Source organism: Wasmannia auropunctata, unplaced genomic scaffold (assembly GCF_000956235.1).
Source record: "Wasmannia auropunctata unplaced genomic scaffold, wasmannia.A_1.0 LD334199.1, whole genome shotgun sequence".
Taxonomy (NCBI): domain Eukaryota; kingdom Metazoa; phylum Arthropoda; class Insecta; order Hymenoptera; family Formicidae; genus Wasmannia; species Wasmannia auropunctata.
Window position 1 is genome coordinate 300,744 of NW_012028691.1, and position 12,859 is coordinate 313,602.

General features: G+C 38.1%; 1 protein-coding gene and 1 long non-coding RNA gene across 2 annotated transcripts in view; one reads left to right on the plus strand and one right to left on the minus strand.

Moving 5' to 3' along the window:
• Positions 1-12,859, minus strand: part of LOC105459279 (neurotrimin-like) — a 166,252-nt gene that overhangs the window by 69,684 nt on the left and 83,709 nt on the right. Inside the window, exon 3 of the mRNA XM_011705178.1 lies at positions 717-924. Coding sequence (XP_011703480.1) covers positions 717-924 — 208 coding nt within the window. The remainder of the gene's footprint in view (positions 1-716; positions 925-12,859) is intronic.
• Positions 9,545-12,859, plus strand: part of LOC105459277 — a 93,587-nt gene continuing 90,272 nt past the window's right edge. Inside the window, exons 1-2 of the long non-coding RNA XR_975659.1 lie at positions 9,545-9,854; positions 10,212-10,254. This is a non-coding gene — a long non-coding RNA (uncharacterized LOC105459277). The remainder of the gene's footprint in view (positions 9,855-10,211; positions 10,255-12,859) is intronic.

Sequence of the window (12,859 nt, forward strand, 5' to 3'; positions counted from 1 at the left end):
GTGGCATGTTCTCTGCTAATGGCGCCGTAGAATTAACGTAAAACGTATGAGAATAGTTCTTTTTTCGAAAATAATAAAATACAGTAGGATATACCAGCGAGAAAACGAAATAGAAAACGAGTCGTCATATTATTCGCTTATAGAAATAATTATTTCTTGTGAAGAAATTTACAATATATAATATGGAAACATGGTACATATCTAAATAAAGATTTTAATCTAAAAAAGGAATCAATTTTCTAAAAAAAATTACATGCTAAATATACATTAACACATTCTGCTCTTAAAATTATTTTTAGCAGATATAAAATATACATATAATGCACATTTTCGTAACATCGTATAAGAAGATGTAATTTAATCTCGATATAATAACATACTTTTTACAAAATATTATCATTTTATAAGTCCGAAAGAGATCTTTCAAAATATCTATTGATTTGCAAAACATATTTTTCATCATTTATATATAACTTAATAATTATTATTATTGGATATTAAGAATAATATCACAATATATTGTTCTCGAATCAGTGGTTAATATTTAAAAGTCTGTTCTATATTATTAAGCAAACTCAAAATATAATCTTTCTTTTTGTAAAAATGATAATGTTAGAAATATTAAATACAGTGTATTTAATAAGTTTAATCTCAAAATTAAACTCAATTTTAACATAATACAAAAACCGATATATCGCATAAGCAGAGCGCCTTGCCTACGACGTGTAGATAGCCATATTGCGTTTTGGCGGCAGCAGTGTTAATCTGGCACATGTACTTTCCCTTGTCCTCCTCGTGCACGTCGTTGATATGTAGGAACCAGGTCCTGTGCTTATCGTGCGACACGGATATTCTGGGGTTCCTGGTAATAACGTGATTCTGTACCGTCAGGATAGCGCTCTTGTCGAAAAGCATCCAGGCCACCTGAAACGAGATGGATATCGTATTATACATCGTAAGCGCAGTTCGTGTATCGATTATTACGAAGTTGCTGTCCGTTCTTATGTAACGATATTTCGCAATATCATTCCCATTAAAACTTATATATACGTGTATTTATATGAAACGAGTTTATTTTCTGCCCTATTTTCTCATTAACGTTTAGATCTCGAATAAAGATTCCTCAACTATCACGGGAACGGTAGATCGTAAGCATATATATATATATATATATATATATATATTTCAGTTTTTAGTTGCGCTAGAATTCAAGGAAGATATAGAGAATAAAGATGTATCATAACGATATAAAGGAGAGGGAAAAGAACAAGGAAATATAGGAATGAGATTCGCGAACGAGACGGATGATCAATGATGCTTTCAAGCATAGAGTGATCTACAAACCTACTATGGTTATAGATATTCACCGGTGGGATAAATCGCTTTGGGATTTCGAGGGCAATATGTACTAACGTGCAACGTATATATATTTGTACATGCATACATACATACATACATATATAATACATATATATATATATACATATATATATAGCGCGTTGATATGCGCTTGATGTTTTATACGAGCAAAGTTTTCCAAGAGCACACGATGACATTGTGCAGACGAATAAAAACTGGTCCCCGTAGAGAGCCCTCGCCCTCCTCCCGCCCAACTCGGCCACTTCTCTCGTTAAATGACCGCTTATTGAGAATCCGGATGGTTGCATTCTGCATAGCTCGTTGAATAGCATCGATTGTTATTGTCGCTCGAAATGTGTAAGTTTTCCATCCTCACGGAGGAAGGGAAATAGAATAGGAAACCGGAGGCGGAGATAAGTAGAAAGTATCGCGACAACGGGATACGGAAGTGCTCTGAGATATTTAGCCGATTTTCCCATTCACGTCGAAGAAAGTGAAGGCCGAAGAAAGGTAACAAAGGGGAAACGCGGGCAAGGAAGGGTGGGAGGGAGGGGGGGGAGAGGAAAGGTAGAGAATAAAGAGAATTCTGATCTCTCATTCGCTCGCTGCGAAAAGTCCCTGGAGAAATAAGAAGGGCAGCGAGTTCTTTCGCACGAGCACGTTGGAACGTTGCACTTCAACATAGCCGCTCCCTTTCAGAATGTGCAAATGCGCTGTTGTACAGACAGGCTATATTGCGCCAGCGTGATAACTCTCGGGCGTCGCGCGACGCCTAACCCGCGTGACATTCGCAGCAGGCTCGCCGGAGGTGCGCGCGCGAAGGTAAAAGAGAGCAGGCTCGTTATCGTAAAGATCACCATTATACTATAATTAATAACACATAATTATAAATATTAATATTATTTACGGATAGAATAAAAGACAGGACAGATTTCCCGGGTGCAATTTCTTGAAGAAACGCAAGAGGGTTCCAAAGTCTTCACAACAAAGCCCTGCGCGCCCCGTGTAAGTGGGATTTACTTTTTACAATCGATTAACGCAATAGGAGAACAAAGTTCTTTTTTACGGCCGTAAATCTCGGCGAGCATAACTATTCGCTTCTGACTCGGAGCTAAGATCGTTTCGCAGTCGTTTCTCGCGTCTTCCGACCGTAACCGAATTTTCGTCCACCATTTATCCAGTCGCTCTTGCACCGGCGGCTGTCGGCGGTTATCTTCGCAGAGATATACGAATCTCGGCGGGGATTCCCGGCGTCGCGTCGGTGGGATTGCATAGATACTGAAAAACGCAGTTGACACTTTCATCATTTGCCTTTCCGCGACAACGTATCAATTGTTCGAATTTCATGGTGACAGTTTCGCGTCGCAATTTCCTATACAAAGTCTCTCTTTTTTAAATGCTATTCATTCTTTTTCTAGTTTTTTTAAATATATTAAAATGTGTGTAATCTTCTAGACGTAGAATTTTTTTCTATCGTAAATAGGATAAAAATGTACGGCTGAATTTAGTCTACAAAGAACATTAAAAAACAAAATGAGATCGTCTGCTTTGTAAAGTAAATTATGTATGTCATATTAAAATAATCATTGCGCGCGATTGTAAATTGACGAAATTTTACTTCAAGTTCATACATTCACTTCGTTAGAAAAATTTATTGAAGATAAGGTAGAAATTGTTAAATGATGCAATACTTTCCGTACGTTTAAAAGAGTTTTCTCAACTTTGCAGCGACAACGTTCTTTCGAAAATTCTTGGAGAAGATCCAAACAAAATGAGTTATATAAGGTCAGGCACCTATGTTCTTTACAGAACAATAAGGATCCTTAGCTCAATTCGATTTGATCAAACTCAATTTGATTTTTTTCATTGGTATAATCGAAGGAAATACTATTCTCTATTTCCTCTGATTGTCACTGCTCTTGCTTTGTAATAGCAAGCGTTAAACCTGCGCTTTTTCTCGAGGTTCTTATTGTATTCAATAAACGTAAAAAAAAAAAGTACGAAGAACAGGAAAAATATTGCAGTACGCAATCAGTCAGTGAGACAGAGAACTCCATTATTAAAAGCATATAATTCTCAACGGCACCGACGCCAATCTCGAAGCAATGAGAAATTTTTCCACCTCTCATTGATTTCTGCTTCGTCACTTACGGCGGATCTCTACGAGCCGACTAGAGACGCGGCAATGTAAAATAGGTGTTCCGTTAAGTTCAAGATGCGATACGCAGGTGACATGAAGAGCTACGCGGAAAGCAAGTTCGAGTGACCGTCTTTCCGACTCGCGGCTCGCTTTCCGATGCATCAACATGCAAGCCACACCAAAACTAAGATGGATGCGCGGGCGCGCGAGAGGGGTTTGCACTAGGAGTTTGTTCCCCCAAGAGCTGTGGCACGAAGCATTGATTCCTCAGCGTGAGAGGAGAGTTACAGCTTTGTTTACTACGAGGGCGACGAGCTCAGCGCCGTCCAGTCTGGCTTGGCGCTGGCTATGCTGTCGGTGTCTTCTTTTCCACCACGTTTCTCCTTTCCTATACCCTTCCCTCTTTCCACGGTCCGTGACTCTCCCCCTCCCCATCCGCCCCCTTTCTCACCCCCACGGAACGTCTGGACCGGGAGACCTATAGTTAACGTCAAGATCAACTCTCCTCGTCCTTTCCAACGTTCTTCTTCCACGCGAGTACTCCATGGTCCCCACGTACGCAAACACATTCACCAGCGAGACGGTTTATACGGAACCGTGGAAAGCGAAAGAGCGGCGTGGCTGAGCCAACCGTCTCGCGCACACCCCCTCGATCCTCCGTAGTCTCCCATCCCCTTGGCCATTGTGTATGTGGAAAGTTGGACCACATTCCGGCTGAATGTATTACAACCACTTAACCCGCAAGCTGTCGAGACCTTCAGACCGGAGAATCCATGCGGCGTATGAACCTCTACTAAGGCTGATAGTTCGCTTAATAGGCACATTAAGCGCGCTGACGGTTTTAGCTCTGGTTAAGCGATTATATAAGTGATACTTTTTATACATATAGAAATAATATCAGGTGGATGCGAAAGGTTTTTTTGTCAGATCTGTCAAGTAAAATTCCAAATGAAATCACAACCAAATCAAAACGTAACTTTAATATATTCCATTTTTTTTATTCAAAAAGATCATTTTTTCAAACGTTTCTCTAAAGAAGGCTCTTTGGAGAGAGAGAGATTTCTAACTTTATTCAATAAAACCTGACAGAAAAACAAAAAGTCTTTCGCAATAATTTAATATTATCTATACAATAATTTCAACTCGAGTTTATTTATAATTTCGTCTTTCTTGTACAGAATTAACTGAGAAACGATTAATTTTTTTTATTAAGATCTTGTTTTTCACTGTTCCCTTTTGTTAATTCTATTGGAGTAATTTTATCGGATGCATTAACGTTTTAAATATTCGCGTCGCACTAGAGACACTTTATTACTCTCGCTTACACAAATACACTTGTCTAGACATCGGAGGGTATCCGGACAGAAATTTATAACGTGTAAAGCGGCGAGAGGAGTCAGTTAAGTTAAGTCAGTTAAGTTCGCCGAACTTTCGCTGTACTTCTTGGTATAAAATTGGATCAGGTTGGCACTCAAACTGTCGAAAATTCAGACCGTTCGACTGTGTCCTCTCCCTCCTGCAGCTTGATTCAACAAATCGACCGCGATAAATTGTCCTCCCGACACACGATCGTTTGTGTTGCATCTTATACGCGTTTCGTTTACGCGATAGCATGTGTGCCAGGTAGACGCATTTTATTTATAGAATCGGGACTCTTGGTCTCTTAGATTAATGAACGCGGAGACGTAACAGTGCGGTTTGGTGTATACCGGCTTGCGAAGCCGGGTCTTCATTAGTAGACCCTTCTTACCTCACGCTCATACGGTACCGCACCCATGCAAGAACTTGGGACACCTTATAGATAAATGTATTAGGACCACTTATCCCACAAGCTGTCGGGTGCTTCGAGGTTGTAGACAACCTCTTAATTATCATAGAGCGTTAAGCCATTGCGCAGGCCGGAAGTACGAGAGTACTGCCGTGAGTGCTAAAAGCACCTGGAAACTTCGTGTCAAAGACTGTAAATAGGTGAGATTATCTTGCACCGCGCGAAGTCCGCATGACACGAAGTTTCTCATACGATTAAAAAAAATGTATATACCTCATCTTAAATGATGAATGATCAATTAGCCGTTTCTGGCACACGGCTGTTTGCTGAAGATCGAAAGATCGTCTCACACCTAACGATCAGTAAAATGTAATTCATGTGGTAATAAAGAAAGGGTTGAGTAAAAAATGTAATATCGATATTTTGTCTTTAGTGTGAGACTCGTCACTTAATAACTTACTTTGTCTCACATACATTTTCTGCATTAGAATAAAAGAGTTATGTACGTATGTATATTTTCAAGTTTTGAGAAAGAGAAAATGGGGAAAATACAGAAGATCAAACTAAACCGAATAGACTTAATATTTTGTATCGATTTTGCGTAAAATTTTAATTCATTGTTAGACGAAACATTATAAATATTATAGTGCATAATACAATATCCAAATCATGATATTTTTATTTCAATTTATAATTCTGTTATGCCTTCGCTTATGTAAAAGTGTTAACGTATTCGTATAGATACATATACCGCAATTGTTTCAAGACGTACGACAGATATGCACGACAGATATAACATTTTAACCGCGTAACGTCTCACATTTTCATCAAACGACCGAGTGCCATAGCTGGATCATAACGACAGAGAACCGGATGCTGCTTCTTGTCAGCCGGGAAGACGTCGCGCGCTAGCGAGAAGCATCGCGCGCCGCCCTCGCCGCCCGTCGCTTGTCAACACGTTCTTTCTAGCGGAGTTCGAGCGCGCGTTCCCCTCGGTTCCGCAGTGCCCGCCAGTGGAAACGCAGGGTGAGAGACGTGATTCAATTTAAAAATCATTCGCTAAGTGCTTGGGCTGAAATATCCTTTTTTATTCGAGAAAACACATCGCGCCGCCGCGCTTCTTCCGGATAGGGCCATTTAGCTCGCCGCTTTAATTCACGTTGTCCTGGCGGACCCACGTCGGTCGTGAATCCCCCTTCGACGTTTCGACGCCGAAATATGGACGGCCGCTCTCGAACCGCTCGCTGGCAACGGCCACCGAGCTGCGGTTTTAATCGTCACGTAGTCCGACGATCTCTCGCATTACGCCTCGTTCGCTTTGCGAAGAAAAACGGAAAAAATAGAAATGCGTTTGCGACAAAGTGTTTTTGTCCACTCGCTAGCGAGAACGTGTTATTGAAAACGTAACGTTATTGCGTTTAAAGGGAGCAAGCGAAAAAAAAGTGTGGCAACAAATAAACGGTTGACTCTGTTCGATTTACGAGGATATCGGCGATTTTATTATATTAGCTGATCTCAAGATCCTATTTATCGCGTTTCTACAAAACTCGGTCACGAAATTGTTATTGGCGATTAAATAGATCACAATTTGGTGCAGTTCGTAACCTCACAGTTGATAATTGCGACTTAATCGAAGAACTGAACTTAAACGAAGTTCAGCCTGATACACGGCACAAGTTCTATTTCTCGCAGAGTTCGATAATCCATTCTTAAGATAGAATTTTATACATACGTACTTAGACACGTACTTATGCCAATAGATTTTAACTCTTTTATCCGTTAGTATAATATTTTTACTGATAATGTTCAATTTTCTGCTTATATCATTTAATTAAATGTGTTCGAAAGTGAAAAGAGATTGCGCGCATTTCCAAAAAAAAAAAACACGAATTAATCAAGTATTCTGCAAAATAGAGTAATCATTTTTATAAAAAATTTGATTTGAGATTCAAGAATAAATCTTCAAAACGTTACAGCTAGAGATTATGAAATACTGCCTTTTTAAAATTGCCTTCTTAAATGATAATATTAGATGACAATTTTCTTTGCTTTTTTTTTATTAATAAAACGTGCAATATGTAGTATGCATTTGTTCGAAATCAATTTTTTTCAAACTCTACGTGAATATATCCAGCGATTGAATATCAAAATACTTAATTATCAAAATTCATTTATTGAATTATTTCACGTCTCAAGACTTTTCAGTTAAATTTCTTTAAAAAAAAAAAAGGAAACGCGATTGTAAATATGTATACATATCAGCGATGCAGATATATAGACATTTTACAGTTGATATAATTATGTCAGAGACGAGAAATAAAATTTATCTTCGTTTCGATCGGAAAAATATCTGATGTAGGTAGATATATGTCAGATATTTATTTTTACTGTCATTTTCTTCTGATTTTTTTATCTTTTTTGTCTTAGAGCATAAAAAGTGTGTGATTTTAAATCAAGAAATATAAGATTAATGAATAAAATATATGAGATTAAACTGCGATATGTTTTATGACGATTCAATCTGTTTTTTATAATTATTGAAATCACACAATTGTACTTTTTATGAGTAAAAATATCACACGAAGTAACAGTAATCGATTAAATTGCATAAATATTTATTCGAGCAAAACGAAGATGGATTTTATTTTTCAACTAACATTATATATGCTTGACAGAACTTTTCAAACAGGATAATTAATCAACCATTTTTTATTTTCATTTAAGAAAGAGCTTAAATAATACGTTAAGCTCTATTTAAATAATTTGTCATTTGTGCCAAAAAATTCAGGCTAGAAATCTATTTGTAATTTTATATGTCACGTATTTTTGTATGTGTATTTTAATATATATATATATATATATATATATATTAAAAGAGGCTCAAATAAGATTTCTGTCGAATCTTCAAACTCTCGCAGCAGAATAGAAAGGAGTCGTTACCTCTCGCGACGCTATACGAACGAATCCACAAAGCGGAGCGCAGATAACGGTGTTCGACAACAGTGCCTCCGTCATGCCTTGTGAGACGGGAACGTACATACATCTATATTTTGTTACACATGGGTGTATATATATCCCGTAGCGCGGGGGTGACTGTTTGGCTGACACGACGCTCGGTGCTTTGCGGCGTACGGCGCGCTGTTTTGTATACACAACACAAGGTCAGCGCCGTTCGAGGCTACTCGGAGTAGGGGCAGTGGGGCGCGTAGTGGCGCGAGGCGAGAGGCCGGCGAGACGTGCGTCGTCTCATTATTTTTCGCGGCGGGGGCGGCGCGGGCGGCGCGGCCGCGACGACGGCAGCGCAGTCACACTTCTCGCGTCACTACGAACGAGTAGGTTAACTAATTTACGATTGACGCCTTTCGTACAGTGTCGAAACTGCGGGTATTTGGTAGGATCAAAAGTCCGTTTGAAGCAGGAATCGTATGGCGATAAGTATAAGAATAATTATTGCTTCTTTCTATTCGAAGTAACAATAAGACGATCTCTTTAACGATGCTCGAATCCACGAATTTTCCGTCGAAGTACAATAATAAACGTAATATGCGGATCCATTGGACGAGATAATTCGAGCAATCGCGAGAGCCGCGATGTACGGATCGTTCATAAATAATATGAACGCACAAAATGGGGGCTATCGTTTCTATTTATTCTCAAACGACATATCTGCAGTTTAAGGCTATCTAATATTTGATTCGCGTTGTATCGCGCGGTATCGGAGCGTGTAGTTGATGTCAGTCTCACCTCTTTGCGGTTGCGAGGTTAACGAAACTTTTCGCGGGTATGTAATGTATATATGTACGCGAGTCGGGAATCGCCGTCGAGCGGCGCCGAGGCGCATTCAATCAGCAAGGTACAGGTCGTAATTAACCCCGCGTTTTAACAGTCGTCAGCCGCGTAGCGTAAATTCGATGTTTGTACGTCGGTAATTTGTTAAAACGCGCATCTAGCGGGATTCATTCGGTCGAAACTTGCCGCATGAGTAGCCGACAGAAGCGACGAACGGGCTGCATTACGGATGTTGTATCCCGTGAATAATTATCTTTAATTTCGACTCGCCCGTGTTTGTCCCTTTCGCTTGTGTCGCATAATGCGGGATAATAGAAACGCTCGACAACAACGACGAGTTTCCAAAAACGTGAGCGCGTTCGTTTTGCCTGTCGTTTGAGAGGGAGGGAGAGAGAGAGAGGAGAGAGAGAGAGAGATAAACGTAACATCGCATCGTCGCGGTGCGGCGCGGCGGGTGGCGCGTGAAGTTGGGCCGCGTGCTTCTCGAATTCCCACCGTTGTTCGAGATTCGTCCATTACGCTAACTTATACGTGACGTCGCGAGTGTCGTGCGGTTCGTGGCGTCGTGCACAATCGTGATTCTTTCGCGGTTACACCGCCATCGCGGCGCGGTAAAGCGCGCGCGTCGGGTGCGATTAATGCCGGGAGTGTCGCGCGATCGTCGTACTCCGGTGATCACTGCGCGTAGGGTCGTAATTAACCCGCGCTGTCGCGAGTGTTGTGCGAGCGCCATGGAAGAGCCAGGCACCGCGGAGGAACGCGAGAGGAGCAGGGAGGCAACGACGGAGCAACCGTGGGGTAAGTAAATTCATTGTTTATTCATTATTTGTTATTTGTAATATATTAACGGTCCATTCCTGGCGCCCATAATAATTTGGCATTATTATAAATATGATATCTGTGTATATAAAATATTTGTTTAGTTTTCATAGATTTTTTTTTATTCAAGACATTTAAAATTTAATAAAATATTTACAATGTCTAATTTTTTTGGACTTTTCACATAAATAATGTTTATTTTCGAAAATTATATTATCGTTTTATTGAATACCAACTTGAAGGCTAAATAAAATATTAGACCAATAATTACCTTTGGATATATTAATTATTTTGCGTGAAATGTAATTTGAAAAATTTGTATTTTACAAATTACAGATCAACTCTTTGTATGACAACTCCGACACTGCGCATCATATCGGTGAGTGACGAATTTTTTTTAATTTTAAGCTGATGGAGAGATCTATGAAAACAGTAACGTGTATATATTATTATATTATTAAAAATTCAAGTATATACGTGAGTATAACAAAGTGTTACAAACAAATGTATAATATTTCATAGATCTATTATCTGAAAATGGATGGGCTAAGAAATTTTTGTGCAAAGATTTAACTCTGAAATACTTATTCTATAATCATCCGTCAATTTACTATTCATTTAAGAATGCAAGATTAAAGTAAAGTTCGTCAAATTAACATTGATTCTTCATTAATCCGGTTTAGACATTTACTGATATTTTAATACTTTAATATATAAAGAGTATTAATTATAAATGAATGAAAAATGAGTCCATGAAACAAGCTTTATACTATTTTAACTTTAATTAATATTAATTCGTAATTGTTGTGTCGTGGTTAAATATAGTACATAAGAAGATATAATACATAAGAAGAAATTTACTCCGCATTGAAGGGATGTATTCTAGACAAAAATATAAAATTGTTTCGTCCGTAAAAAAAAACCTATTGGACGATGCTTTTATATTGTTCCGAGATATACAGATCGTAAAAAGAAAGTTAAGTTATGTGTAGGGGAACAATTCTTTCAATGTGCAACGTGGTAGTTGTCCGTTTACAAACATCGCGAATCGACGTCGAGTAGAATCGTTGCGTTATTCCATAACGTTCTGACGTCTCCTCCATTCGTAAGTTATGGGGTTTCGAAGTGCAAGAGTGAATTCCGCCACTTGGAGCAAGATCAGCGGCTAACTTTCACGCACCATCGTAAATCCACTCTTGTACTTCGAAACTCCGTAACTCACGATCGGATCATCGGTATGATACATTATGGTGCGCCATCGGGATTCCCGCTATGATCTCTGGTCTATGACTTCTACAGCGCGCTAAAAATACGCGCTCCAAGAGAATGATATGTATTCGCCGGCCGCCGTCTCCAAAGTGCATTTTCTCACATTTGGTAGTAAAATCAAATAAAAAAAAGCAGAATACTTATTGCCGCGTATCGTGATTTACGAGATGGAAAGGAATTGCTTTTATTCGTACACGATCGGATGCGGGCAAATTGACAAATTGTGATTGAAACTCACGTAATTATTTGTATTCGTGTAAAAGCTGACAAACGAACGGGCGGGATATTTCGCGAAGATATTAAAAGATTTAATATTGCGATTATTAAAATCGAATAAATTCACAATTATTTATGTATGTTAAACAAAACATAAAATTGCAAATTATACTTTATTATCTTGAAATAATTATTAATTATTCAGTGATTATTAATTATTCAGCTAGATGCCATGTAAATCGCGTGGAAAAAATATCGTGTAAATCTGAGATTAATGTTTTATATCTCTTATCCCGCGTGAAATTCATTTGCAAAAAGTCAATAGAATAAAGTTGAAGAAATCCGCGGGTATAATATTAATACACGTACAACTATTCGAAATGTTAGGTTCCCCGCGATCGATTCCACATTCAACCAATATTGATATTAGATTGGTTATTCATACTGCTTTAGCATACAACTGTTCAAAGGTAGCGACATTATGCGCGCCGATATAGAGCTTACGTGTACAGAGCAAATTATCGAATAATATTCCGTTTAATTATTAAAGAAACTGCATCGTAATTTCTATTCAAACTGTCGATTAAAAGCTGTCGTATGAATATCTAAGCTAGAACGGAGTTAATAATGCTAAACCATGCTTATGCACATATTAGTATTTGAATTTACATGTAGTACGTCGTACATGTAAGATATTATTCATACGAATACCCATAACAACTGATTCATGCGGCAGTACAATTATTAATTGCATATTATGTTACATAAACGAAAAATATTAATAGAATAGAGTATAATATAGTTAAATATTAAAATATTAGATCTTTTCAAATTTTTCTAATAGAAAACTATATGAAACTCGAGTAGTGAACTTATTAGACCTGTAATTTATTAGATGACTGGCTCGTCTTTAGTCTCTCAATTTAATTTAAAGTTTAATTTAAGCAAACATGAAATTAATAATTTATTCTTGAAAATTATTAGCTTAACATTGAAAATTTTAAAGTTAAAATCTTTTTTTATTTGTATTAATGTTATTATACAAACGTAATGAAAATATCTGGTTTATAACATGAGATATTGTTTAATTCAAATATGGAATTAATAAAACAGTTTGTTCTTTCGTTTCATAATTAGAAATATAATATTTAATGAGTATGGGGTAGAATTGCTCCAATTACATATTTATGGGATATTCTATTAATATTTTCGAGGATGAGTAATACTTTTTAAATGTACTAGCATTGAAAAATGATTACAATATCCAAACATGCAATTGCGACGTTTTTTTTATTGCTGTCATCAAATTGTTAAGAATCACGTGTGTAGATTTAATCCACCGAGGCGAAGCAATTGCAATATTACACATCACGTAGCCTACTAGACGCTGAAAAATTGTCATCTGCGTCTTAGCAGCTTGAATTCCCAAGCCGCACGCGAATGCACTTTAAGTGATTACAAAACTTCTTTCGCTCGACATGGGGGGGGGGGGGGGCACC